Below are 25,659 nucleotides of genomic sequence, written 5' to 3' on the forward strand. Positions count from 1 at the left end.
TTGGGGTATGGCCTAGTGGCAAGAGTGCTTGTCTCCTATGTATGAGGCCCTAGGTTCAATTCCCCAGCACCACATATACAGAAAACGGCCAGAAGTGGTGTTGCGGCTCAAGTGGCAGAGTGCTGCCTTGAGCAAAAAGAAGCCAGGAACAGTGCTCAGGCCCTGAGTCCAAGCCCCAGGACTGGCCAAAAAAAAAAAAAAAAAAAAGAAAATTTAAGGTAAATTAAGAAGTTAAATAGGAAAATACCAGCCCCACCCTGAACCAAGAATTGAACAAAGATAGTATTTTGCTTGCCTAAATAACTTATTGCTTTGATTGCTTTGTTTACTGGAATTGTCATTGCTATTTGTAATCATTAACCACCAATTCTGCTTCTGTTTGTCTGCTGGCTTCCTTAAACAGAATTTGCCTGACCACCTGCGTGTGGTACATATGATTTTTGCCTTTTCCCTGAAATTCTTTTTTTTTTTTTTTGCCAGTCCTGGGCCTTGAACTCAGGGCCTGAGCACTGTCCCTGGCTTCTTTTTGCTCAAGGCTAGCACTCTACCACTTGAACCACAGCGCCATTTCTGGCCGTTTTCTATACATATGGTGCTGAGGAATCCAACCCAGGGCTTCATGTATACAAGGCAAGCACTCTTGCCACTAGGCCTTATTCCCAGCCCCTGATTTTTGCCTTTAAAAACCTAGCCCTACCGAAGCCCCTTGCTATTCTTCACCATCCGGATGGTGGCTAACAGACGCTGTGCACAGCTAAAGACTCCTAGCCCAACTGACTGAGTGATGATGTGCTTAGAGTCCCACCGCGGTGGTGGCCGGTGTACCACATTGTGGGTTTGAGTCCCACCTGGGTGGCCAGGATAGTTGACACACATCTGTAGCTTTTGATTGTTTTAGGTGTTAATAACAAGCCAGGCACAAATGGCACACACCTGTAAGTCCTAGCTACTTAGGAGGCTGAGATCTGAGGATCAAGGTTTGAAAGCATCCAGAGCAGGAAAGTTGATGATACTCTTATCCCTTAATTAACCACCAAACTGCAGGAAGTGGAGCTGTGGCTCAAGTGGTAGAGCAAAAACAACACACACACACACACACACACACACACACACACACACACACACACACACACACACTTAGGGACAGAGCCCAGGCCCTGAGTTCAAGACCAAGGCAGGCACACATATTAAAATAAAAAGAGCATTTATAACATATATTTACATACCAGTTTTCATAATTGTTATAATGACAAAGATCATTATCGTGCCCCCTGTCCTGGGGAAGGACCTAGATAGAAGATCTGGGGACACCCTTCCCCTCTGCGCCACTGCAGACTACAAAACGGAGGGAGGGTCCGGAAGAAGGACTAACTCCCCCTGGGGTCGGGGGTGGGGGTGACCCCAGATCGCAGCCCGCCGAAGCCTGCCGCAGATCCAGGGCCGAGTTCTGTTCGCGGAACGCGCCAGTCCCGGAACTCGCGGACACTGACTTAGAACAACATCGGAGGACAATCTCCGCGGGAACTGCGGAAGGGACCGGATCCGGAAGTCACGTTTGCAGGAGGCCGCGCTGAGCCCTGCAGCCTTAAAGGAGAGACGCTCCGGGTCTGTGAACGAGCTGCGGGCGGTGAGCTCGACCGCGGGCTTCTTGGGGACTTGGGGAGCGCGGTCTTTCTCAGGCGTGCTGCGGCCAAAACTATTCCCCAGGCTTTCCCCTGCCGCTTCGCTCTCCCTTGAGCGAGGTCTGCTTTCCCGGCTCACAGGTAGGGAAACCGAGGCTCGAGGATGGGGAGATGGGGGCGCTGGATGGCGTGGAGGGAACCTTTGCCGCGGCGGCCCGGAGAAGACTGAATTCTCTAGGTCTGCCGTCTACCCCCAGACAGGTCCCACTTGCTTCCTCCTGGGCTGCGGCTTGGTTCTCTTGATGCCATCTCCATTGAGAGGGGCAAAAACTTTTCCGAACAAAGTAGGTAAAACCCAAAGATGGTCGTTTCCTGCAGAGATGGTAGGGAAGGTAATGGATGGGCTGCCTCCACCCCGGACCTTTTCGTCACTCCTGCTTTTGAAAACAGGACTGACAGCCCAACTTGAGCTGGCCAGGGAGCCCTGGGGTTCCTTTGCCAAGGTCTCACCTGTCAGTGATCTGAATTGTTTTGAGCCTCATTTTACCCGTGGTTTTAAATTGTAAGCCCATTTGTTCAAAAGATACTGAATGAGACCGGGTGCTGATGGCTCATGCCTGTAATCCTAGCTACTCAGGCTGAGATCTGAGGATCGTGGTTCAAAGTCAGCCCAAGCAGAAAATTCCCGGTAAGATTCTCATCTCCAGTTAACCACAAAATCTGGAAGTGAAGCTGTGGCTTAAAGTGGTAGAGCACTAGCCTTGAGCAAAAGAGCCCAGGGACAGAGCCCAGAGTTCAAGGTCCACCACTGATGACAAAAAAAAAAGGACAATGAAAAGAAATGTTTCTATATAATGTTTCCCAAAGGATGAATACCTGATTGTGGCCTTGATGACAAGAGTTAATAGGGTACTACTCAGGCATACAACGTATCTTAGACACCTAATCTGTCTCTCTCCCTCATCCCTTGCCCTTCCCAAACTAGTACAACAGCTTCATTGTTCCATTTCACACACCAGTGTATTTTAACCACATTCACCTTCCTTCATCTTCTGTTTGCATTCTCCCCACCCACTAGTATGCACCTCCTGTAGGAGTATGTTAATTGTTCAAAGTGGTTTCACTGGTAGTTTACATATACATATATATATATATATATATATATGCATGTACTTAGGTCAGGTTCACCCTCTCAACTCTTCCAATTTTCTCCAGTCCCCTTCTCCATATTATTCAACAGCTTTCAGTGGATTTTGTTGCACAATCTGCTTTCACTTATCCAATATATTCCATAGTGTTCACCCTCTAACCTTCTCTTTTCCTCCACCTCCTCCAATCCTCTCAAACAACTCCACAATTACCAACATGTTTCACATGTGCAGTATGTATGAAAATGTAATCTTGTATACATATATATTTATCTGTTATGTCTAGCATCCACATATGTGAGAAAACATGTGACCTTTATGCTTCTGAACCTGACTTACTGTGATGATCCCAGTTCTGTTCATTTCCCTGCAAATGACATAATCTCATTCTTCATGGCTAAATAATACTGTATGGGATACAGATAGCATATTTTCACGATCCACTCATTGTAGAGCATCTGGGCTATTTCAATAGCTTGACTATTGAGAGAAGTGCAGCAATGAACATGAGTGTGCAAGTACTCTATTGAAGTCTTTCATTCCTTCCAATATATACTCAAGAAAGGCATCACTATCTTATGGTAGTTCTATATTTAGTTTATTGAGAATCTTTCATATTGATTTCCATACTGGTTGCACCAATTTACTTTCCCACCAACGGTTTATAAGTGTTTCATTTTTCCTACAACCTCACCAGCATTTGTTTTCATTTGGTTGATGCCCATTCTGACTGGAGTGAGATGAAATCTCAGTGCCATTTTGATTTTCCTTTATGACCAGGGATATTAAGCTTTTTTTTTTTTTTTTTTTTTTTTTTGGCCTGTCGGTGGTGAGGCTTGAACTCAGGGCCAGGGCTCTATCCCTGAGCTTTTTCACTCAAGGCTAGTGCTCTACCACTTTGAGCCACAGAGATGCTTTCAGTTTTCTAGTGGTTAATTAGAGATAAGAGTCTCACGGACTTTTCCTCCCCAGACTGGCTTTGAACCGCGATCCTTAGATCTCAGCCTCCTGAATAGCTAGGATTACAGGTATGATCCACCTGCATCTGGCTATGTATTTATTAGCCATTTGTACTCCTTTTGAGAATTTGTTGAGTTCATTTGCCCATTTATTAATTGGATTGTTGATTCTTAGAGAGTTTAGTGTTTTGAGCTCCCTGTATGTTTTCGTAATTAATCCCTTGCCAGATGTATAATTGGCAAAGATTTTTCTCCTATTGGCTGTCTCTTTAGTGAGTTTCCTTTGCTGTGTAAAAGCTGTTTAGTTTGATGCAACCCCATATATCAGTCCTTACTCTTATTTGCTGAGCTGTTGAAGCTCTATCAGAAAATCATTTCCTATGCTATAATGTTCCAGGCTGTTGGATTTTTTTCCTTATTCTTTTCTATGGTAGTTTCAAAGTTTCAGGTCTTATATTAAGATTCTTGATCTATTTTGAATTGATAATATATGCGATAGAAGACAGGGTTTTAATTTCTGTCTTCTGCATGTGGAGAAAATAAATGCTTTTTTCTTTTTTGGTGCCAGTCCTGGACCTTCACCTCAGGGCCTGGGTGCTGTCCCTAACTTTTTGTTTAATGTTAGCACTCTACCACTTAAGCCATAGCTCTGTTTCCAGTTTTCTTTTTGTTTGCTTGTTTTTCTCTATGTAGTTAAGGAGATAAGGCTCTGAGTTCCATCCTCAGCAACACAAAAATAAATAATAGATGACAGAAGAATTCAAGACTGGGGGTATAGCTCAGAAGTAGAGTGTTTGCCTAGTAACCTTGATATCCTGGGTTTAATCAGAAATAAAATAACAGAGTTCATCATGAGTTGAGCCTATGGATTGTCAAGCTACATGCTCCAGGATTGGCAGAATTTTCCAGACAACGAAACAGGAGTGTAGAGGCTCCAAATGGATTTGTTTGTTTGTTTGTTTGTTTTAGATTTGGCTACTTAAGTTGACCAGAGCACGGTGGAGTGATGAAGATGGGAAGGTAAATGTGAAGAGCCTCCTGAGCTCCACCAGGGACTGGAGCTGCCAGCTAGTGTGTCCCAGATCCAATCATAAGCCAGTAGGACCTGGGGGCCTGGCCTGAGAATCTGCCAGCATTCTGCCAAGATAATGATGCCATTTTCTACCTAATATCCACAAGAGTGGCCATGGGTGTTGTTCTCCCCTCTAAGAGATGAGTCCACCAGCATGGGAGAGGAGCCAACCTAAGGGGAAGGCCCCTGCAGGTATCCACACTGCCTGAGACTGCAAGTTCAAGTCCATTGGACCCAGCATCTTCCTAAGTGTGGATTTAGAAACAAAATTAACCTGAAGTCAGAGGTCACAACATGAAGCCAAATTTCCACTTCCTTTAACCTAGACAGGTGTTCGTGCATCAGTTTCCCTAATTCTGTTTTTCTTGCCTTAAGTTTATTTGGTTGGTTAGTTTGTTTTGTTTGTGGGTACTGGGGCTTGAACTCAGGGCCTGGGCACTGTCACTTGGCTTTTGTGTTTTCTGCTCAAGGCTACACCATTGAGCTACACCTCCTCTTCTGGCCCTTGTGTGTGTGTGTATATGTATGTGTGTGTGTTTGGTTTGTTGGAGTTTTGTGTACTTTCCTGCCTGATCCGACTTCAAACTGCTATCCTTATTTTGTTAGTTTGTTTTGTTTTTTGCCAGTCCTGGGGCTTGAACTCAGGGCCTGAACACTGTCCCAAAGCACCCTTTGCTCAAGGCTAGCACTGTACCACTTGAGCCACAGCGCCACTTCCAACTTTTTCTTTTTTTTTTTTTGGCCAGTCCTGGGCCTTGGACTCAGGGCCTGAACACTGTCCCTGGCTTCTTCCCGCTCAAGGCTAGCACTCTGCCACTTGAGCCACAGCGCCACTTCTGGCCGTTTTCTGTATATGTGGTGCTGGGGAATCGAACCTAGGGCCTCGTGTATCCGAGGCAGGCACTCTTGCCACTAGTCTATATCCCCAGCCCCCCAACTTTTTCTATATATGCAGTGCTGAGGAATCGAACCCAAGGCAATACAAGGCAAGCACTTTATCACTAGGCCATATTCCCAGCCCCTCAAACTGCTATCCTTATATCTTAGCCTTTTGAGTAGCTAGGAAATAAGCATAAACCACCAACACCTGGCTGACTCTAGTTTTTTGTTTTATTTTGATTTTTTCAAAATGAGTTTCCTAGAACTGAGCGTATGACTTAGAGTTAGTATTAGAGCACTTATCATGCTCCAGATCCTGAGTTCACATAAACAAATTGATATGTTGAATGTTTATATGTACACTTATTTCAAAATAATTTTTTGGCTGGGTACTGGGTATAGGCTTATGCCCATAATCCTTGCTATTCAGGAGGCTGAGATCTGAGCATTGCAGTTCAAAGCCAGCCTGGGCAGGAAAGTCTCTGGGACTTATCTCCAATTAACCACCAGAAAACAAAAAATGGTGATATGGCTTGAAGTGGTAGAGCTCTAGCCTTGAGCAGAAAAGTACAGGGATAGCTATGCCAGGCCCTAAGATCAAGCCTCATGACCTACAAAAATAATAATAGTAGTAATATTTTAATTAATTTATTAAAAAATAAAAGCCCTGATGGCTCACACCTGTAATGCTAGCTAGTCAGGAAGCTGAGATCTGAGGATCACAGTTCGAAACAGCCCAAGCAGGAAAGTCCATAGACTCTTATCTCCAATTAACCACCAGAAAACTGGAAGCAGAGCTTCCAGTGGTAACGTGGTAGAGTGCTAGCCTTGAGCAAAAGAGTTCAGAGACAGTGCCCAGGCCCTGAGTTCAAGCCCCAAGACTGACAATAAATAAAGATCCTGGGTTTAATCCTAGCACCAAAAAAATCAAGTTCCCTTGTTAGTGAAATAGGGCAGTTTAAATGCATTGCTCTTCTCAGTACTTTTCTTTCCTTCAGGAGGCAGCATTGACCACAGAAGAACCGTTTCTGAACTGCTTTGTTGTCATCATTCTGCATTTGGATGTGAAGGGCTAAAAGCCCTGACAGCCTAGAGCCATGAAGACGGTGCTCATGGTGGCGGAGAAACCATCCCTGGCGCAGTCCATCGCCAAGATCCTTTCCCAAGGTAGACAGACCAATGCTGAGCTGCTTTATTGCTTTGGACTAAAAGCATGATTGTCTTTACTTTTTCAGGGTGATTTCTTTTTCCAAAGAATGATTCTGCCTCTAAGGTTGGGTCCACTGAGGCAGTTCAGTAATAGTTACCCTGGATGTCTTTGCTTCCACACCTGCTGTGTGTCAGGTCTGAGCCTGTCAGCAAGATGTAGCTCACTATGAGGTGAAAGATGCAATCAATGGTCAGAGGCCTAAGCCACTTGGGGGCATTTAGTCACAAGCCACAGGACTAGGCCTGGAAGAAGTTAGACACAGTCAGGACCTACCACAGTCTTAAGTCTTGACAAGTCAGTGTCCTGAACATCATCATTGCTGGGTGCTCACCATTTCCATCTGAGCCCTTGCCTTGATTTCAGGCACAGCCTCTGTACCTCATATCCTTCAAGGGTAGCCAGTGAAGCTAACTTTGGCCATAGTCCTCACAAACACTGAGGAAGGAGGGAGACTGTCTGCCTCTTGTGCCCTGTACTGACCAGTGGGCTGGTTGGTAGTATGTTTTTTACCCTTCTGTCTTTGAATTCCCTCAAAATAAGAAGAAGAACGTTTGTGTCCTGGAATCCTAGCAGCTAGGCAGGTATCCACTTTGACCTCCTCTTGATCCCACAGGCTGGAGAGGAATTGCCCCTAGTGTAGCTAAGAAAGCATCCACCAAAGGTCCAGAGGGGTCTGAGAGGACACATCTCAGCCCTAGAAGCTGAGTGTGTTGGGCACAAAGGCCACCGGTGGACAGAGTGAAAGATACCCCCAGGAGTGGATCATTAGGAGGTCTCTGGTGAGGTTAATTGTGTGAATAAAATGATGCAGAAGTTGAAGTAGAAACAGACAGTGAAGGAACCTGAGAGTGCCAGCCTCTGGCTCCCAGCAAGCCTGGAACTCTACATCATGAGTCGCTGTGGCTAGAGTTCACGGATGCTTTTGTCCCTGGGCAGCATCAAATCTCTCAGGACCTAGTGACCCGCAGCAGCCTGAGGAATGTTATCATTGCCCACTCGGTAGAAAGATGACTCCAGCACTCGGAGAGGCGGCCCTCTGGGCCTGGGGTCCCCACCGCATCTGCAGCACAGCCACAGCAGTCATCTGTGTGCTTCTCTCCCTAGGGACCATGTCCTCGCACAAAGGTCTGAACGGAGCATGCTCAGTCCATGAGTACACGGGCACCTTCGCTGGCCAGCCTGTTCGCTTCAAGATGACGTCTGTGTGTGGTCATGTGATGACCCTGGATTTCCTGGGTGAGACCTCCCCTCTGCCTGCCTCTACCCTGCCAAGGGGAGCCCTCCATAGCACTGTCCACACCCAGTTAGAGCCATGATGAAGCAGGAACTGGGCACCCCTGGGTGAGGCATTCCACCATCTTCCTGGGGTCATGACAGTCTCAGAGATGATTGAACTGGGAACCATGGTTGTGGTGGGATCCAAAGTGTAAGTGGGGCAGGCTCAGCACCCCTGGGTCCATATCCCAGAAGGTTCCCTTAGTTACTCCATGCCATCCTATGTGGATGAGGTGATGGCATCTGTCTCAGGGGGCACCTGACCTGTACCACTGTGCTAGAGAAGGCTGCTGCTCCTGCTGAGTTGACTGTTAGCTATTGGCCATTAAGTGGCTGTCCTTGTCATCTTTGCATCATTATCCATTTCCTTCAAAGGACTAGAAGGGCTCTGTGGCTGACAAGAGCTGGGTTGGAGCTGTGACTTAATTGGTTGAGCACTAGCCAGTGAGCAAAAGCATCAGATACCAAGTTTGATTCCCAGTCTCAAGCCTAAAAAAAAAAAAAAAAAAAAATACAGATAGAAAAGAGCCTGACTGCTAAAATGGTCTGTTTTCCAAAATACCTAGGACAGACCATTGAACTCACAGTGTTGGGGGCTGAAGTCCATAGTGCAGGCTCTGGTGAGGACATGATGGTAGATGCTAGTGGCAGGACACATGCAAAAAGGAAGGAAGATCATGTGATGAGGTGAGGAGCGGAGAGAGATTCAGGGATAGAGCCTGGTCTTCTAACAACTTAGTCTCACCCAAAATGACCTTAATCCCTTTCAAGGGCAATGCCTTCAGTAACCTAAGGACTCTAGCCTCTGCCTCACCACCCCATTGTGGAACTTCCAGCATAGGACCCCTTGGGAGACTCTCAGACTGCATCCATCACAACTGTAGCATCTCAGTCTACATAGTGACTGAGCCTCTGAGTTGTCATTTCTCACTCTCTTTTTTTTTTTTTTTTTTTTTGATCCGTCATGGGGCTTGAACTCAGGGCCTAGGCACTGTCCTTGAGTTCTTTTGCTCAAGGCTAGCACTCTACCACTTTGAGTCACAGCTCCACTTCCAGTTTTCTGGTGGTTAAATGGAGATGAGAGTCTCATGGACTTTCCTGCCCAATCTGGCTTTGAGGTGTGAGCCATCAGTGCCTGATTGTCATTTCTTATATGTAAACAGAACAATAATGTCACTCACTTCTCAGCACTGCTAAAGACGTGGTGGAACAAAGAAGGTAGAGCACTTAGCACAGGGCCTGATAGCAGGGCAAAGCCTTGGTGGTTGTTCTTACTGCTTATTACCACATTAGTGACAGCAAGAATGACTGAATTGTGCAGTCAAGCATTTGGACCCTAAGCTTGGGGGAATCCTGGGAAGGCAGGATTTGAACTTGGCTCTTTCTGACCCCATTCTCCCAGGCTACATGAAATGCAACCTAAAAGCCAAGGAACAAATCATTCAGAGCTGGGCCTTAAGTAGATGAAGATACTGTGTAGGAGGCCTAGAGAGACTGACCCTCCCCAGGGAACAGCTGGGCACCTGTTGTATGCCCTGTGAGGTGCTGGGTGAAGGCAAAGGGTTATGGTAGTCAAGGTTGGAACAGGATGGCATGAGTGGTATGGTTCAGGGCCTTTGCAAAGCCCATCTTTTCAGAAACAGTGCTTCTGGGAAAACTTCAGAAACAAAGCAAAGAGTGGAAACCCTGCTAAGAGCTTGCTTGGTTCCTGTGGGTAGCTGGAACTTTAGCATCAGCTTAGCAGCCCAGAGGAAGGAAGGACAGGTGGGTAGAGGCCACCCTAACAACCCCCTGTTCCAGCTCTCCCTCTAACTTTTGGGGGACCCTGGGTCAATCGTTTTCCAAGCCTTTTTCTCCTCTCTTATGAGATCCAAGATCACTGTCTTTCTGGAAGCCAAGCCTTTATAAGCTGTTAAGTGAGACCTGTTGTCGCTGTGGCTGTGATTGGCAGGAAAGTACAATAAGTGGGACAAAGTGGACCCGGCAGAGCTGTTCAGCCAAGCCCCCACCGAGAAGAAGGAAGCCAACCCCAAGTTGAACATGGTGAAGTTCCTGCAGGTATGTAAGGGGCAAAAAGTCCCTTCCCTGGCTCCCTACCCTCAGGTAGCCACTACTGTCTTTGCCCACCTTGATTTGAGCCCTCAACCTCATCTCAGACAGAGGCCGTTGCTACCAGCCCGCATCTCACCTTTCCAAGCACCTCCTGCTGGCCCAGCAGGCCTTTTCAGGCCTGGTATACACACACGCACACACGCACACGCACACACACACACCCTTGCCACCCTTGTCACTCATTACCTGAGGGCACACTATGTTCTCTATGTTTATAATGGGGTGGTTGAGAGGGTTTTTTTTCCCTCCGTATTGAAACAAATGCATATGTACTATAGAAAATCGGAAAATAGAGTTAAGTATAAAAGAAAAAAACTATTCAAACCACATCGTGCAAGACAACCACTTTGACATTTAGGGTTATTTTACTTCAGCTCTCTTACTGTTTAGTTTTTAGGATTAAGAACACACTGTGGGCTGGACACCAGTGGCTCACACCTGTGATCCTAACTGCTCAGGAAGCTGAAATCTGAGGATCACAGTTCAAATTCACACAGGGCCAGAAAGTTCCTGAGACTCTTATCTCCAATTAACCACCAAAAAGCCATAAGTGGAGCTGTGGTAGAATGCTACCCTTGAGCATCAAAGTTAAAACAGATCCTAGAACCAGCACAAACAAAAATAAAAGAAAAAAGAAGAAGAATATTCCAGGAAGAGGAAGCTAGGCAGAATGGTTCATATCTATGTGTGCAGCAACTGAGGTGGAGATCGGGAAGGTTGTGGCTCAAGACCAGCTAGAGGGCTGGGAATATGGCCTAGTGGCAAGAGTGCTTGCCTCCTACGCGTGAAGCTCTCAGTTCGATTCCCCAGCACCACATATATGGAAAACGGCCAGAAGGGGCGCTGTGGCTCAGGTGGCAGAGTGCTAGCCTTGAGCGGGAAGAAGCCAGGGACAGTGCTCAGGCCCTGAGTCCAAGGCCCAGGACTGGCAAAAAAAAAAAAAAGACCAGCTAGAGCAAAAGGTTTAGTAAGATTTCATTTCAACCAACCATCCAGGCATAGTGATACACTTCTATTATCCCACTTACATGGAAGGCATTGGTAGAAGGTTGTGGTCCAGGTTAGCCCAGACAAAAATGCAAGACATTGTCAAAAAAAAAAACCTGAAAAGGGGTCAGGGGGTGGGGGAGGGACCTTGGCTCAAGTGATAGAATGCCTAGAAAGAAAAACCTCAGTAAATCCTCTTCAGTCTTTCATTATTCTCTGTAAATTGTAGAACACAGCATCTGCATGCCGTGTTCTGTGACTATGAAATAAAAGTTGAAATAAATAACTGAAAAAAAGCCATCCTATTGCAAGTATAATTTTGTTTTAATCCAATAAAACCAGCCACCCTGAACCAGAATATTTTCTGAATGGCCAAGCCAGTCTTAATGTAGCAAACTCCTTGCTCAGCTCTGGCTGTGGGGGGCTCTGGCCTCCAGGGTTTGCTCTCTGTTCCTGAAGAAGGAATTTCAGGGCTGGGCCTGTTGCAGGTGGATATAAATGTGTGTTGTGTCACAGGTGGAAGGCAGAGGCTGTGACTATATTGTGCTATGGCTGGACTGTGACAAAGAAGGGGAGAACATTTGCTTTGAGGTGAGCAAACAGCCTGCTTGAGTTTGCTTTTGGTCTTTTTGCCACGCTCCCTGATCCTCACCATCACACCATTCCTGGTGCTGAAGTTGGGATATAGAGACTTGCCAATCCCTGTGGCTTAGCAGTAGAGTGCTTGCCTAGCATGCATGAAGCCTTGGGTTCTAGTCCTCAGTGCCACATAAACAGAAACAGCTGGGAGTGGCACTGTGGCTCAAGAGGTAGAGTGCTGGCCTTGAGCAAAAAGAAGTCAGGGACAGTGCTCAGGCCCTGAGTCCCATCCCCAGGACTGGCCAAAAAAGCCAATCCCCACACCCTTTATTTTAGAAGTTCTATAGTTTAAAATACATAGGCCTTACAAAGGGTGATTGTGCTTGTTTTGATAGAGACACATGGTATTAGTGAGCATCGAGTAGCAGAATTTTCTAGATGGACTTGAGTTTCAGAATGGACTGGGTTGATTTTCAGTATCATGGGCCCAACTAATTCCTCCCGGCCTTTCAGCTGATGTACTTGACCAGCTTGGCACCACATTCCTTTCCCAGGCTTCATTTTTCTCTTCTCCTGCCATCATATGTCATCTCTACTTAGAATACCCTCCACCTCTCCCATCTTGTCCCAGGACCCCTCCCTGCAGGGAGGCAAGTGGCAGTGCCCCCTTGTGCTGACCTTGCCCATGGCACACTCATGCTGTTATTTGTAGCTGCTGGTTTCACTGGGACCTCCAGTGTGTAGTTCCCACCAGAACACCTTCACATCCCTCTATCTCAGCTACCTACTGGGCCTGACCCCACCTCAGGTTCAGAAAATGGTCCTATTACCACAAAAACTCAGAATCCTAAGCTGAGCACCAGTGACTCATGCCTGTAATGCTAGCCTCTCAGAATGCTGAGGTCTGAGGATCACAGTTCAAAGCCAGTCTAGGCAGGAAACTGTGAGACTCTTATCTCCAAGTAACCACCAGAAAGCCATAAGTGGTGCTATGGTTCAAAATAGTAGAGTGCTAGCCTTGAGCAAAAAAGTCCAGGGACAGGGCTCAGCCCCTGAGTTCAAGCCTACCACCACCACCAAAAAAAAAAAAAAAAAAAAAAAATGGAATCCTGCATTCCCATGCAGCACCCTTGGCAAACTCCACTTCAGCATCCTTCCTGACATCCTTCCTGGCCCCTCCCCAAAGGACCAGGTTGCAACTCAGTGCCAGCCCAGGGCTACATGGCCAGGGTCTGATGAGCCTCGATGTCAGGACTCTTGCAGCCCACCCTCAGCCTTCCCATCCTTGCCCCCTTCCTCTTCCTCTTCCTTTTTTCTTTCTTGTCTTTCCTCTAATGACTTAAATGTTCCACGTACCCCCTCCAAGTGCTCCCTGAGTGGGATGGTTTGGGGGGCCATGTAGTAGCATTTCCTGATTGGATGGGAACCCTGAAAGCAGAAAAGAAAAAGCAGGACAGTAGTAATAAGGGAGTATGAGGACACATTTGTAGCCGGAAGGTGAAGGAGTCATCTGGAAAGGGTTTTGTAGGGAGACTGAGGCTTCTAGAAAGGCAGTGAGATGGGGGAGGATCTGGCAAGGGTACAAGGTATGGCACTTAATCCTAGAAGGAGCCATGCCTCAAAGGTAGAGATGTGGAGCAGGAGGCAGAGACCTTGAGGCCAGTCACAGCCAGGCCACCTTCCTCTCAGGTCCTGGATGTCGTTCTGCCTGTCATGAACAAGACCCAGAGCGGTGAGAAGTCAGTGTTCCGGGCCAAGTTTAGCTCCATCACCGACACAGATATCTGCAGTGCCATGGCCCGACTGGGTGAACCAGATCATAACGAAGCGCTCTCAGTGGACGCCCGCCAGGAACTGGACCTGCGTATCGGCTGTGCTTTCACCAGGTGCTGGGTGGCCACCACATACGTATACCCTTCCTGTAACCTTCCTTTATGGCCCCTGGGCCTCTGAGAGCTAGATGTGCATCAAGTAGTGTGCACATTTTTTAAACGCTGAAGAGATTCTTTAATGGACATAAATCTCATAGGCACCACCAAATGTGCCATGGGTAAAATGTAAAAGATGTGAGAGCCTTACTCCTTGCTCACTTTGCCATCACACATACACACACACACAAACACACACACAAACACACACACACACACACACACACACACCTCTGTGACTGCAAGTTATGCTGACTTGTAAAGCAGAAGTTGTCCCTTGTGCCATCTCCCTCCTTACTGCTCAGTTCCCAGATGTGACCCATGGCAATGGAATGATAGTGGCTAAAGTGAATTCTTGACCAGTTGTCTTTCTGTCTCCAACCCCACCACTCCCTCTAGGTTTCAGACAAAGTATTTCCAGGGGAAATACGGTGATTTAGACAGCTCTCTCATCTCCTTTGGACCATGTCAGACTCCTACCCTGGGATTTTGCGTGGAGAGACATGATAAAATCCAGTCCTTCAAACCAGAGACCTACTGGGTGCTGCAGGCCAAGGTTCTTTTCTTTTCTGTCTTCCTGCCGTGTGGGTTCTGAGAGTTTTCCTCCATCGTGGTCATTGTCCTACAGGCCTCCGCTGAGGGCACCCAGTACAATGTGAATAACTACACAAGCAGGACTTTGAGCTGAGAACCAGTGTCTCACACCTGGTATCCTAGCTACTCAGGAGACTGAGATCTAAGGCTCAAGGTTTGAAGCCATTCTGGGCAGAAAAATTTGTAAGACTCCAATTAACCTCCAAAAAGCTGGAAGTAAGAAATGTGGCTCAAGTGATAGAGAGCTAGCCTTTGCAAAGAAACCTAAGGTACAGTCCCAAGCCCAGAGCTCAAGCTCCAATAACTGGCACCAAAAAAAAATAGGGGCTTGGTACCCAACCTTTGTGGGAGCAGCGGTGCTCGGCCGGGCCTGGATGTATAATGGAGATGTGGGACTGAGTAAAGCAGAATGAGGTCATCCCTTGGCGGCTCTGGGCTTTTGAATTTTTTTGGAAGTCTTTAGAATGTAAAGCTTCCTGAAGCATGTCATAAGATCTTAAGTATACCTGCATTGCTATGGTTGGCCGAACGCTGAACACCTCAGTAGGGAGCCCCTGGCTTGACCAGGCACTGGAGGTGAGCAGGGATATCGTAAGGGGTAGAGGCCCAGATGTTTCTTAAGGACACAGCCTTGCTCAGACCTGCCCTCCTGAGGCCACTTCCTGTTTGCTTGCAGGAGTGTGGGAGGGCTGCGTGTCAGCCTGGGTAGCAAAGGTGTAGCTATGAGATGTTAACACTGGAACCATTTTCCTGTGCAATAGAAACCACTTTCCTCTGCCTAGATTCTCTTGCGTGGCAGTGAGCTCACCTGAGACTTCTCATGTGTCTCCTTCTGTCCCCCTTCCTGCAGGTTAACGCTGATAAAGACAAATCTCTCCTTCTGGACTGGGACCGAGTAAGAGTGTTTGACCGGGAGATTGCACAGATGTTTTTAAACATGACAAAACTGGAGAAGGAAGCCCAGGTGACCCTGCTCTGCCCACACGGATCACATTTGCCTTGGATAGGAGTGGCTCTGGAAGCTTCTAGGAGGAAGAGCTAGGACCCCAGGCCACAGATTTCTCCTCCTTTCTGAAACACAGATAATGGGTTTTTGGGTTTTATTGTTGTTTGTGGGGGGGGGGGTTGCAAAAGATAAATGGTTCCTTGCACATACACTCCTAGGACATTTCTGTGTTGTAGTAGCTGCAAAGTTCTGCATGCCTGCTATATACTGGTGACCCTGCCAGACTTCTTCCCCCAAGCCCTGTGGGCAGTATCTCCTACAGCAGGAGTCCATCTCACAGATGTCCCTTTTTGTTCTGTTCTGTTTTGTTTTGTTTTGTTTTGTTTGTGCCAGTCCTGGGGCTTGAACTTGAGTCCCAGGAACTTATCCTTGAGCTTTCTGGCTCAAGGCTAGTGCTCTGCCACTTAAGCTGAAGCTCCATTTCCATCTTTTTAGAGGTTCATTGGAAATAAGAGCCTCACAAACTTTCCTGCCTGGACTGGCTTCAAACCACAATCCTCAGATCTCAGCCTCCTGAGTAGATAGGATTACAGGCTTGAGCCACCCGCGCCCCCCTTTTCATATCAAAGCTAACAGCCATATATAAGGACCTGTGTGCAGATAGGTGAACTTGCTTGATGTCACAAGCTAGCAGAAAATGGGATTCCAGCCCCAGTCGGCTTTCACACTTCCTCTTGTGCCATTTTGCCCCTTTTGCCTCTGGAAGTTCTTTTTTTTGGGGGCGGGGGGCCAGTCCTGGGGCTTGGACTCTAGGGCCTGAGCACTGTCCTTGGCTTCTTTTTGCTCAAGGCTAGCACTCTGCCACTTGAGCCACAGCACCACTTCTGGCCGTTTTCTGTATATGTGGTGCACCCAGGGCCTCATGTATATGAGGCAAGCACTCTTGCCACTAGGCCATATCCCCAGCCCATGCCTCTGGAACTTCTTGTAAAACTATTCCTCCGTGCTGTTTCCACAGAGCCCCCATCTCCCCCTCCAAATCCCAACCTAAGTGACCTCCACTGCCACATGTACACAGTTGTCCTCAGCATTAGCATCCATGTTTGTCAATGTGGAATCCAAAATGTGCTGCTCTGGCTAATCTGTGTGGAATTGGCAAAGGCAAGAGCTATAGGAAGTGATGAGCTTGCCAGCAAGCATAGCCCTCAAATGCCTTTCATTTAACCAGCACAGGATCCACAAGTTTCAAAATAATTACCAATGAAAAATCAGAAGCCATAGCAATATTAGTTGCCCAATCAACACTCAGCAGCACACAGCAGCCACACATTCCATCCCTGGTCAACAAATGGCATTTACATCTGTAGCTGCTTCCCTGGCTTATTTCCATTCCTCCATATTTTCTCTCCTTAGAGCAGAATCTTGGCTCTTTTTCTTCTTTCCTGGTCCTGAATAAATACTAAATCCAGTCTTTTGATTGCTGGGAAGAATGTATTTCAGACGCAGGGAGACCACATGAATGCATCTAGATCCTTTACTCACATATTTTGATTCCCTTTATTACAGCCTCTTTCCACTCCCAAATCACTCAGTCCATCCTCTCTTCCAGGTGGAGGCTACAAGCAGGAAAGAGAAAGCCAAGCAGAGGCCCCTGGCCCTGAACACCGTAGAGATGCTACGTGTGGCTAGCTCTGCGCTGGGTATGTAGGGCATTTCTATAAAGTCTCCAAAGATGTCTTGCAGGCCAGAGCCGATCTAACCAGCCCCAGTGTGGGGGTGCCAGCACTGTCAGAGGTGCTGAGCACCTTTTAAGCTATAATGTCTGAGGCTTGGAGTCTGAATCTCATTTCTCTTAAGATCTTGAATACAAATAAGTTATTCCTTAGGATTATTGCTTAAGACTCCATAGTGTTTTCAAATGTATGTGGGGGAAAGAAAACAAACTATTTCCTAATATTCAGTATCCAGTGCCAGCACTTAATACATGGAGGCCATTTTGAGACAAGGCCCTGGATCAACAGAAAACCTCCCAAAAGCATTATACCCTGGGGGTCTAGCTATAGAGATAAACTGATCCACTCTCCTCCTCACTTTGTTCCTGTTCCTGAGCCTTGGTTTCCTCCTGAGAAAATGGGAATGATATTGCTCATCTCTTTGCTGTAGAGATTAAATATATGAAATGGTGTATCTTCACAATAGCAATGGTGATATTGGCCACTACCAGAAAGGGATATAACATTAGAGTCCCCAGGCAGCTTTAGCTAGTGCATAAGAGAGCCTTGTCCAGCTAGAAACAATGTGAGCATTGCCTCTCTGAATCTCATATCCTCATGAGAAGGGGATTGGGCTGAGTGCAGCTTCTAGGCATTGTGGGAAGGTGTAAGTACTGTCTCCCCAGAGAAGCGTCTCCAAGGTCCTCCTGGAGAATTGATACCATCCAAGGGGTCACTAGCCAAGCTCCAGCCTCCCGTGGTTAGGAGCAGCAGAGCTCACCTCCCTCACACCCTTGAAGACGTACACCAAGGACTCATCAACAAGGATATGCATTTTGTCATGATCCTGATAGGCTCAACAGCTTCAAGATCTGGGGGAAAGGGGCTGGGGATATAGCCTAGTGGCAAGAGTGCCTGCCTCGGATACACGAGGCCCTAGGTTCGATTCCCCAGCACCACATATACAGAAAACGGCCAGAAGCGGCGCTGTGGCTCAAGTGGCAGAGTGCTAGCCTTGAGCGGGAAGAAGCCAGGGATGGTGCTCAGGCCCTGAGTCCAAGGCCCAGGACTGGCCAAAAAAAAAAAAAAAAAAAAAGATCTGGGGGAACACTGTTCCAATGCCACAGCTTCACCTCTGCCATGAGCACTTTGAGTGCGGCACTGTGGAGGAGAGGGTAGGGTGTTTCTCCCTGGCCCTTCCCCCATAGGTTTAGGACTTCAGCCTTGGACAGGCTACCTGACATGGGCACTCACCCAGCTGGTTGCTCTGGGCTCCTGCCATACCCAATCAACACCCACCCTCACCCTCCAGGACGTCTGACCACCTTGTGGGGTGGGCAGCCAGAATGCCCAGGGTGGAGGGGAGGCACCTGGCCATCACCACGTTCCAAGCCAGCTGAGCCTCTGTATTCCACAGGCATGGGCCCCCAGCATGCCATGCAAACGGCCGAGCGGTTGTATACCCAGGGTTACATCAGCTACCCACGGACAGAGACCACTCACTACCCCGAGAACTTTGACTTGAAGGGCTCTCTGCGGCAGCAGGCCAACCACCCCTACTGGGCAGACACGGTGAGTGAAATGAGCCCTATCCATGCACAAACCTGTAGCTAAGGGAGGTGTGGGACAGGCTCAAGCACTTTGGCCACGCAAGACTGCTGGCTAGTAGCCAAGTTCAGACTCAGCTGTGCCCTCTCTTCCTCAGGTGAAGCAATTGCTAGCAGAAGGTATCAACCGCCCACGGAAAGGCCATGATGCTGGTGACCATCCCCCCATAACCCCCATGAGGTCTGCCACAGAGGCTGAATTAGGTATCCGATGTCCCCCTTTCCAGTGCACACATTCACCTCACACTTGTCAAACTCCCAGGCTGGGAAGCCGCAAGTCCTGCAGCTACATTGGATAGAGTCAGGTTCTGTCAGCAGTATGGCACATGGGCGGGGGGCGGGGAGGGGTCCTTCTGTGCCCACTGTCTCCAGCTTGATGAGGAGGAGTTTGCCTGAAAGTTTGGGTTTGTTTGTTCTTCTATAGTCATTATAAAGATGTTATACAGAGGTTTTGGACAGTGTCACCCCTTCCCTCACTCTCTCCCAGTTTTTCCCTTCCATCCCCACCCACAAGTTGTAGAGTTCATTGTCAACATAGTGTCTAGTGAGTACTATGGCTTCATTTGTTCACCCTTTTGTCTCTTCATTTCTGTGCCCCTCTCTTATCCTTCCAAAGACATAAACAAGACAGAAAGAAAAGCAAACAAAGATAACAACCAAGGAAAGAATTTCTTGTTTCTATTTCCTGGAGTTCATTTTGATATGATCAGAGGCATATAGGCATTGTGCCTTTGTGTTCCTCTTCTAAGAATATCCTCCTTTGGTCTCATTGTATATATAAATGTCTAGAGTCCTGTATAATTTTTCATGTCCCAGTGTATTTTAGATCTAGCTTCTGCATAGGAGAGCAAACATGAGCTATTCACCTGAAAGTTTTGCTTCCATACCACAGATGTAGTGGTGAAGCGGTGGTAGCTGGTCAGGGAAGGGCCAGTGTGCCAGCATCCTGGGGAAAGGGTATGAGGTACAGAAGAACAGGGCTCAATATTGGGGCTGTAGCTGCCTTTCACTCAGCACAAGGCCATACTAATGACCCATGAGCCAGAGGGTTGGGTAGGAAAGGGAAAGCAGTACAAGTGGAGTCACTGTGCCCTGAGTATGCAGGGAGGATGGCATATCACTGGATGGGGCAAGGACAGGCTGGATCCTACAGAGCAACCCCACTGAAGGAGGTGAGAGCTATGAGGGGACCCCCCCAAACATGAGGCAAGTTTCCCTGCTATGCATTTTCCTTCTCTCAGGCATCTGTACCAAGACCCTGTTTCTGGAGGGAGGGTGTTGGAGGTCTGACCAGCCCAGGTGATTGATTGGCTGTGGGCCTTTTGTAGGGGGTGATGCATGGAGGCTGTATGAGTATATCACCAGGCACTTCATCGCCACAGTCAGTCATGACTGCAAGTATCTCCAGAGCACCATCTCCTTCAGAATCGGGCCTGAACTCTTTACTTGCTCAGGGAAGACAGTCATCTCCCCAGGTAAGCCTGCCATTCCTTGAGGGCCTCCCTTTCTCATCCACGGACACACATCAGATCTGAGCTCAGTAGGCCCAGGGAAGCTGAGCGGCGGCGCTGTCTCCTTAGGGTTCACAGAGATCATGCCCTGGCAGAGCGTGCCACTGGAGGAGAGCCTGCCTACCTGCCAGCGGGGTGACACCTTCGCTGTGGCAGAGGTGAAGATGCTGGAGAAGCAGACAAGCCCTCCTGACTACCTGACTGAGGCTGAACTCATCACACTCATGGAGAAACACGGCATCGGTGGGTCACCAGCCTACACCCCAGTTCCAGGGGCCCCCATTCCAGGCAGGCCTGCTGTGCAAAGCCATCCACAGAGCCTTCCCATTGCGTCCTGGCGCTCCTGCACAGGCCAAAAGAGAGTGTGTGCTCTGAGACCAGTACACACTGCCTAGCAACCACAGAGCTCAGGGCTTTTCCGGGTGCCCAAAGAGTCACAGGTTCTCCCAGCAACCTCCTCTGTCCTCATAGCCGTTTGGAGGTGCTCTGGAAAAGACTCCAAACCTGCTTCTTTCTCCTTAGAGCAATGTGGTATACCCTGACCGAACATCCCTCATCCTGTTGTGGTGTAAGGGTGCTCGGCCTCCCAGTATCCACCCCTTCCTGATGACAGAACAACTCTGTCTGTCTTACAAATTGTTCCCTACATCATGTCTTCTGGCAGCCATACACAAGACTGCAGTCTAGACAAAACCAGCTACAGTTAGTAACAGTGAAGGCGTCTTTGGCTTTCCAAACAGAAAAGTGGGTGAGGATGGCTCTGCTGACTAAGGCCCTCGGGGCTGTAGAGACAAGCCCTGACAACAGCCGCCACCCACGACACAGGCACAGTGCTACATGCAGTCCCAGCCTTTGTGGACCAGGCTTCTTGCCAAGAATGCCCTTCAAGGCAAGAAGAGTTGCATCTCTGGAAATTGCAGTCTGCTTTGGGAATCATGAAGGGACCCAGCAAGAGAGAGGAAGTGGGGGAAGCCAGCTTGGTACAGCAGTGGGCTTGTGAGTTGAGTTCCCTTGGAGGGATTTGTCCTGGCTCTCAAAGGGGTGAGCACATGTTAGAGGTGGTAAAGGCCAAGAAGGGCACATTGAACAGTTGCAAAAAAAGCTGTGTACGTGGCAGAGTTTGTTGAGCTTTCTGAGCCCCTGACCACAGCTGTCAGGCTAGAATAAACATCCAATGATAATGATTCCTGAGTTCATAAGGCATAACCTGCAAGGTGCTTGGTGTTTAACCAGCACAGAACCAGAGACACCAGCTCTCACTCCTATGCGTTGTTGGAAGGTGCTGAGAAGCATGGACCCCATGACAGGTGCAGCCTGAGTACACAGTCCGGTGGGTTGTGTTCAAGCTGGCTCAGGAATACTGAGGTCATTGTTGTGTGTTCCAGGGACGGATGCTAGTATTCCTGTGCACATCAACAATATCTGCCAGCGCAACTATGTCACCGTGGAGAGTGGCCGCCGGCTCAAGCCCACCAACCTTGGCATTGTCCTGGTGCATGGCTACTATAAGATTGGTGAGTCCCTCGGTTGCACAGCCAAGATGCTGTAGGAGCACCCCAGCTTCGCCCTGGGCAGCAGCTGGGCCACCTCCCCTGGATTGGCAGTGAACCCCAGCCCTGACTCCCACTGTGGAGTGCTGCCCAGGAGCCCAGAGCAGGGACTTGAGACATGTTTGATAAGCAGATGATGAATAAAAGGTCCTTCCTGTAGACCAGCCCTCTGCTGGGCCTGCAACCCTCACTAGCTTAGGTGCCCATCAGCTCTGTCTCTACGAGGGGCTCCTGAGCCCGGGAGATTGAGAAGCACACAACAGACCTGGCCCAAGACCCAACATGACCACAATTGTGATTTGGTCCTAGACAAAGATGTTTCTGGCCCTTCTCTTTAAGATTTCCTGGTGGGAAATCAGGAAAGGCTTAGGGGCAATAGAATCCCACCATCCATCTCTTGTTGGATGGACGACTTAGGAAGAAAGTAGGAGGAGCAGCTGGAGCAGGAGGGGTTGATGGCAGTGGCTGGCCCTGGGTACCAGCGCTCACTGTGGGCATCTGCCTGCTCGTAGATGCAGAACTGGTGCTCCCCACCATCCGCAGCGCAGTGGAGAAGCAGCTGAACCTGATTGCCCAGGGCAAGGCTGACTACCGCCAAGTCCTGGGCCACACTCTGGATATCTTTAAGAGGAAGTTCCACTACTTCGTGGACTCCATTGCTGGTAATTCCCACCTCTTCCCCACTCCTCACCAGAGGCTGGTCCATCAGAGAACCCAGACAAGACTCTCCCAGATCTGGGTTCTAGGCATCCACAGGCCCTGATGCCAGCCTTCCAGTTACCATGGCGTCAACTCCACCCACAGGTGCTGTGGCTCTCCTGCTCCCATCGCTCAGATTCTCCATCATGACTGTGCGTGGTGGCCTCTCACTTCTAGCCCACCCATTTCCCCTTTTGACAGGGTCGGCTGCCAGAGCAGGAGAGATAGAACTCCCTTGCACTCTGCTTGCTTGCAGGCATGGACGAGTTGATGGAGGTATCTTTCTCACCATTGGCAGCCACAGGCAAGCCCCTCTCTCGCTGTGGAAAGTGCCATCGGTTCATGAAGTACATCCAGGTAAATTGAGGCGAAGCACTGGGACCACCCCTCGTGGCCACAGTGCCCTTGTGCACAGACTCAGGAAGTCCTGTCACCTCCTAGGACTCTGCTTTGTTAAGTCACTCAGTAATAACAGATTGGTCAAAAAGCCTAAATCAGCACCTAACAAACTCCCACCCATGCCCATGACCCAGAGCACACATAAGCCATTAAGCCACACAAACACAAATGCCCATTTCTTCCTAACACCAAATTTCTTCTAGTTCTTCGTGCCCTAATGTGTAGAGCAGGTATCCCAAGGCTCAGGTGGAGAGTTGAAAGATCCTTGCCTGCTAGCGCAGCCCATGCTCTGACACAGATCAGGTAGGAAGGTAGAACAGGAAAATGGGTCCCCAGCAGCCCTTGTGTTCCCCTTGCTGCCATCACAGGCCAAGCCCAGCCGCCTGCACTGTTCCCACTGTGATGAGACCTACACCCTCCCCCAGAATGGCACCATCAAGCTCTACAAGGAGTTGCGGTGCCCATTGGATGACTTTGAGCTGGTCCTGTGGTCCTCTGGCTCCCGGGGCAAGAGTTACCCACTGTGCCCCTACTGCTACAACCACCCGCCCTTCCGAGACATGAAGAAAGGTGAGTGTGGTGCCTGGTCCTGCTGTCATCTCCCCCAGCTTGGCCATCCCTCACCCCCGGTGAGCCCGAGTGTCACAGCACACCAGAGTCTCAGGATCCCTCAGTCTTCCCTGAGACAGAAATCTAGGGAATATGTGTGATGCCGCTGGCCTGACTGATTCTCTCTGTGTCCTGATTGGACAGGAAATTCTAGATAGTTGCTTCCTCAGGATCCAGGCCAGGAGCAAGGTGGAGCCCCTCGTTAATTGGGATGAGTGGAAGGCAGCAGCAGGTAGGGCCACTCAGCAAGCAGGGCACCTCAGCCCTCTCTGTCCTCGCACTTACTGGAGAAAGAACATGTGTCTAGGGCACCCTGGACCCAGCACAGGCATCCACACTGCAAACACGCCGGTGTAACCATCCCCTGCCACAGATTAGGGGCCAGCAGGAGTGAAGCATTTGCCCACTTTACCAGAGATCCAGAGGGGACCCTTGAGATCTCAGTCTTCATCTCATCTGCCTGGGTAATTGAGGGCCTGTCCCTGGGCTCCAGAAGCTTCCAGAGCATGCAGTCTAGGGACACGAGGGCCAGTAATGAGCTGCTACGGAGGAAAGAGGAAGGCTAGACTTGGCTAGAATCTGCTAGAAAGGCTTTACCCTGGGGGCCCTTGAAGATCAAAGAGACTAGGTAAGTAAAGAACAGGATGATGGCAGTTGGGAACTTAGGATCACAGAGCCAATACAAGCAAAGCCAAGAGGAGCACAAGGTACCAGGACAGAGATCCAGAGCCTGAGGCCCTGAGAAGAGGCCAAGGGGGGGGGACCTGCGGGGGGCCAAGAAGAGGCAGCTGTGCATTGTCCCATTCCCCTCTCCCTCAGGCATGGGCTGCAATGAGTGCACCCACCCCACCTGCCAGCACTCGCTGAGCATGCTGGGCATCGGTCAGTGCGTGGAATGCGAGAGTGGGGTCTTGGTGCTGGACCCCACCTCAGGCCCCAAGTGGAAGGTAGCTTGCAACAAATGCAACGTGGTGGCCCACTGCTTTGAGAACGCCCACCGCGTGCGAGTGTCTGCTGACACCTGCAACACCTGCGAGGCCGCCCTGCTGGATGTGGACTTCAACAAAGCCAAGTCCCCCCTCCCTGGTGACGAGACACAGCACACGGGCTGTGTCTTCTGTGACCCCATCTTCCAGGAGCTGGTGGAGCTGAAGCATGCAGCCTCCTGCCACCCCATGCACCGGGGTGGGCCTGGGAGAAGGCAGGGCCGAGGTCGGGCCAGGGGCCGACGGCCCCCAGGGAAGCCCAACCCAAGGCGACCGAAGGACAAGATGTCAGCCCTGGCTGCCTATTTTGTGTAACACTCCCACCCTCCCTCACTCAGACTCCAGCTTGATGGGGACACGTCACCATGGTTGTTTCTGAGACCATTAAAACTTTCTGTCCTCTGGAGTAAGCAGCGTGGGGTCTTTTGCTCGTAAAGTGATATCGGAGGGTTCTGATGTCCCCTGTGGGGTATTCTGTGCACATCTGAAGCACTCTTTACCCTGGCCAGGCCCTGTGAGCCTGCCATTCTAGCGATAAGAGAATCAAGCCAGTCTGCAGCTACCAGTCCACCTTGGGACAGGAGCAATAGCAGGGCTGTGTGTGGAAGCAAGGAGGCCACCTGAGGCCTTGATGACTGGACATCAGAATTCCTGCAGGTGTCCTAGAATGAGGCCTGCTGGAGCAAATAGGGCTGAGCGACATCTTCTTAGCCCTAGCTCATGAATCTCCTTGGCCTTAGCTGCAGCCAGCCCACTGCATGCCCCCCCACCCTCCTCTCATGTGCTTGAGGCTCGCAACTCAGCACACTCAGCATGTGGCGCCTGCCTACATAACAAATCTGATGGCTTCTTTTTTTTTTTTTTTTGGCCAGTCCTGGGGCTTGAACTCCAGGCCTTAGCACTGTCCCTGGCTTCTTTTTTGCTCAAGGCTATCACTCTACCACTTTTGGCCGTTTTCTGTCTATGTAGTACTGAGGAACCGAACCCAGGGCTTTATGTATACGAGGCAAGCACTCTTGCCACCAGGCCATATTCCCAGCCCCTGAGGGTTTCTTGTGTCAGAATACCTGAGGAAATCCACTTAAAGGAAGAAAGACTGATCTTGTCTCTAGGTTTCAGAGTTGTAGCTCTTAGTCAGGCTTCCATTGCTTTTTAGGCCTGTGGCAAGGCTTAAACATGTTGGAAGAAAGCAGCTCACTTCATAGCAGCCAGGAACAAGATACACCCAAGGTATGCCCAATGACTTGCTTCCTCTACCTAGGCCCTACCTAGTTC

The 25,659-nt window shown here is 49.1% G+C and overlaps 1 protein-coding gene across 2 annotated transcripts; it reads left to right on the top strand.

Moving 5' to 3' along the window:
• The first annotated feature begins 1,592 nt into the window (after positions 1 to 1,592).
• On the top strand, positions 1,593 to 24,790 carry Top3b (DNA topoisomerase III beta). 2 transcript variants are annotated; one of them, XM_048343377.1, is made up of 19 exons: positions 1,593 to 1,763; positions 4,699 to 4,874; positions 6,679 to 6,847; positions 7,995 to 8,126; positions 10,117 to 10,223; positions 11,781 to 11,855; positions 13,533 to 13,729; positions 14,171 to 14,327; positions 15,216 to 15,329; positions 16,921 to 17,011; positions 18,441 to 18,595; positions 18,729 to 18,834; positions 19,959 to 20,105; positions 20,211 to 20,384; positions 21,527 to 21,655; positions 22,204 to 22,353; positions 22,647 to 22,747; positions 23,158 to 23,359; positions 24,218 to 24,790. In XM_048343377.1, exons 3-19 carry the CDS (start codon positions 6,778 to 6,780, stop codon positions 24,697 to 24,699), a joined length of 2,589 nt encoding a protein of 862 aa, XP_048199334.1. In that variant the 5' UTR covers positions 1,593 to 1,763; positions 4,699 to 4,874; positions 6,679 to 6,777; the 3' UTR covers positions 24,700 to 24,790. The 2 variants fall into 2 exon arrangements, with proteins under 2 accessions (XP_048199334.1, XP_048199335.1); XM_048343378.1 differs by having other exon boundaries at positions 4,699 to 4,749.
• Positions 24,791 to 25,659: the final 869 nt, after the last annotated feature.

This window comes from Perognathus longimembris, chromosome 3, assembly GCF_023159225.1.
Source record: "Perognathus longimembris pacificus isolate PPM17 chromosome 3, ASM2315922v1, whole genome shotgun sequence".
Lineage (NCBI taxonomy): Eukaryota > Metazoa > Chordata > Mammalia > Rodentia > Heteromyidae > Perognathus > Perognathus longimembris.

Bases quoted from the DNA above. Each gene is read 5' to 3' on its own strand.
- Top3b (XM_048343377.1), top strand. From the start codon at position 6,778: ATGAAGACGGTGCTCATGGTGGCGGAGAAACCATCCCTGGCGCAGTCC. The intron at 13,730-14,170 runs GTGCTGGGTGGC...CACTCCCTCTAG, and splicing joins ATCGGCTGTGCTTTCACCAG to GTTTCAGACAAAGTATTTCC. The intron at 22,748-23,157 runs GTAAATTGAGGC...CTGCCATCACAG, and splicing joins GGTTCATGAAGTACATCCAG to GCCAAGCCCAGCCGCCTGCA.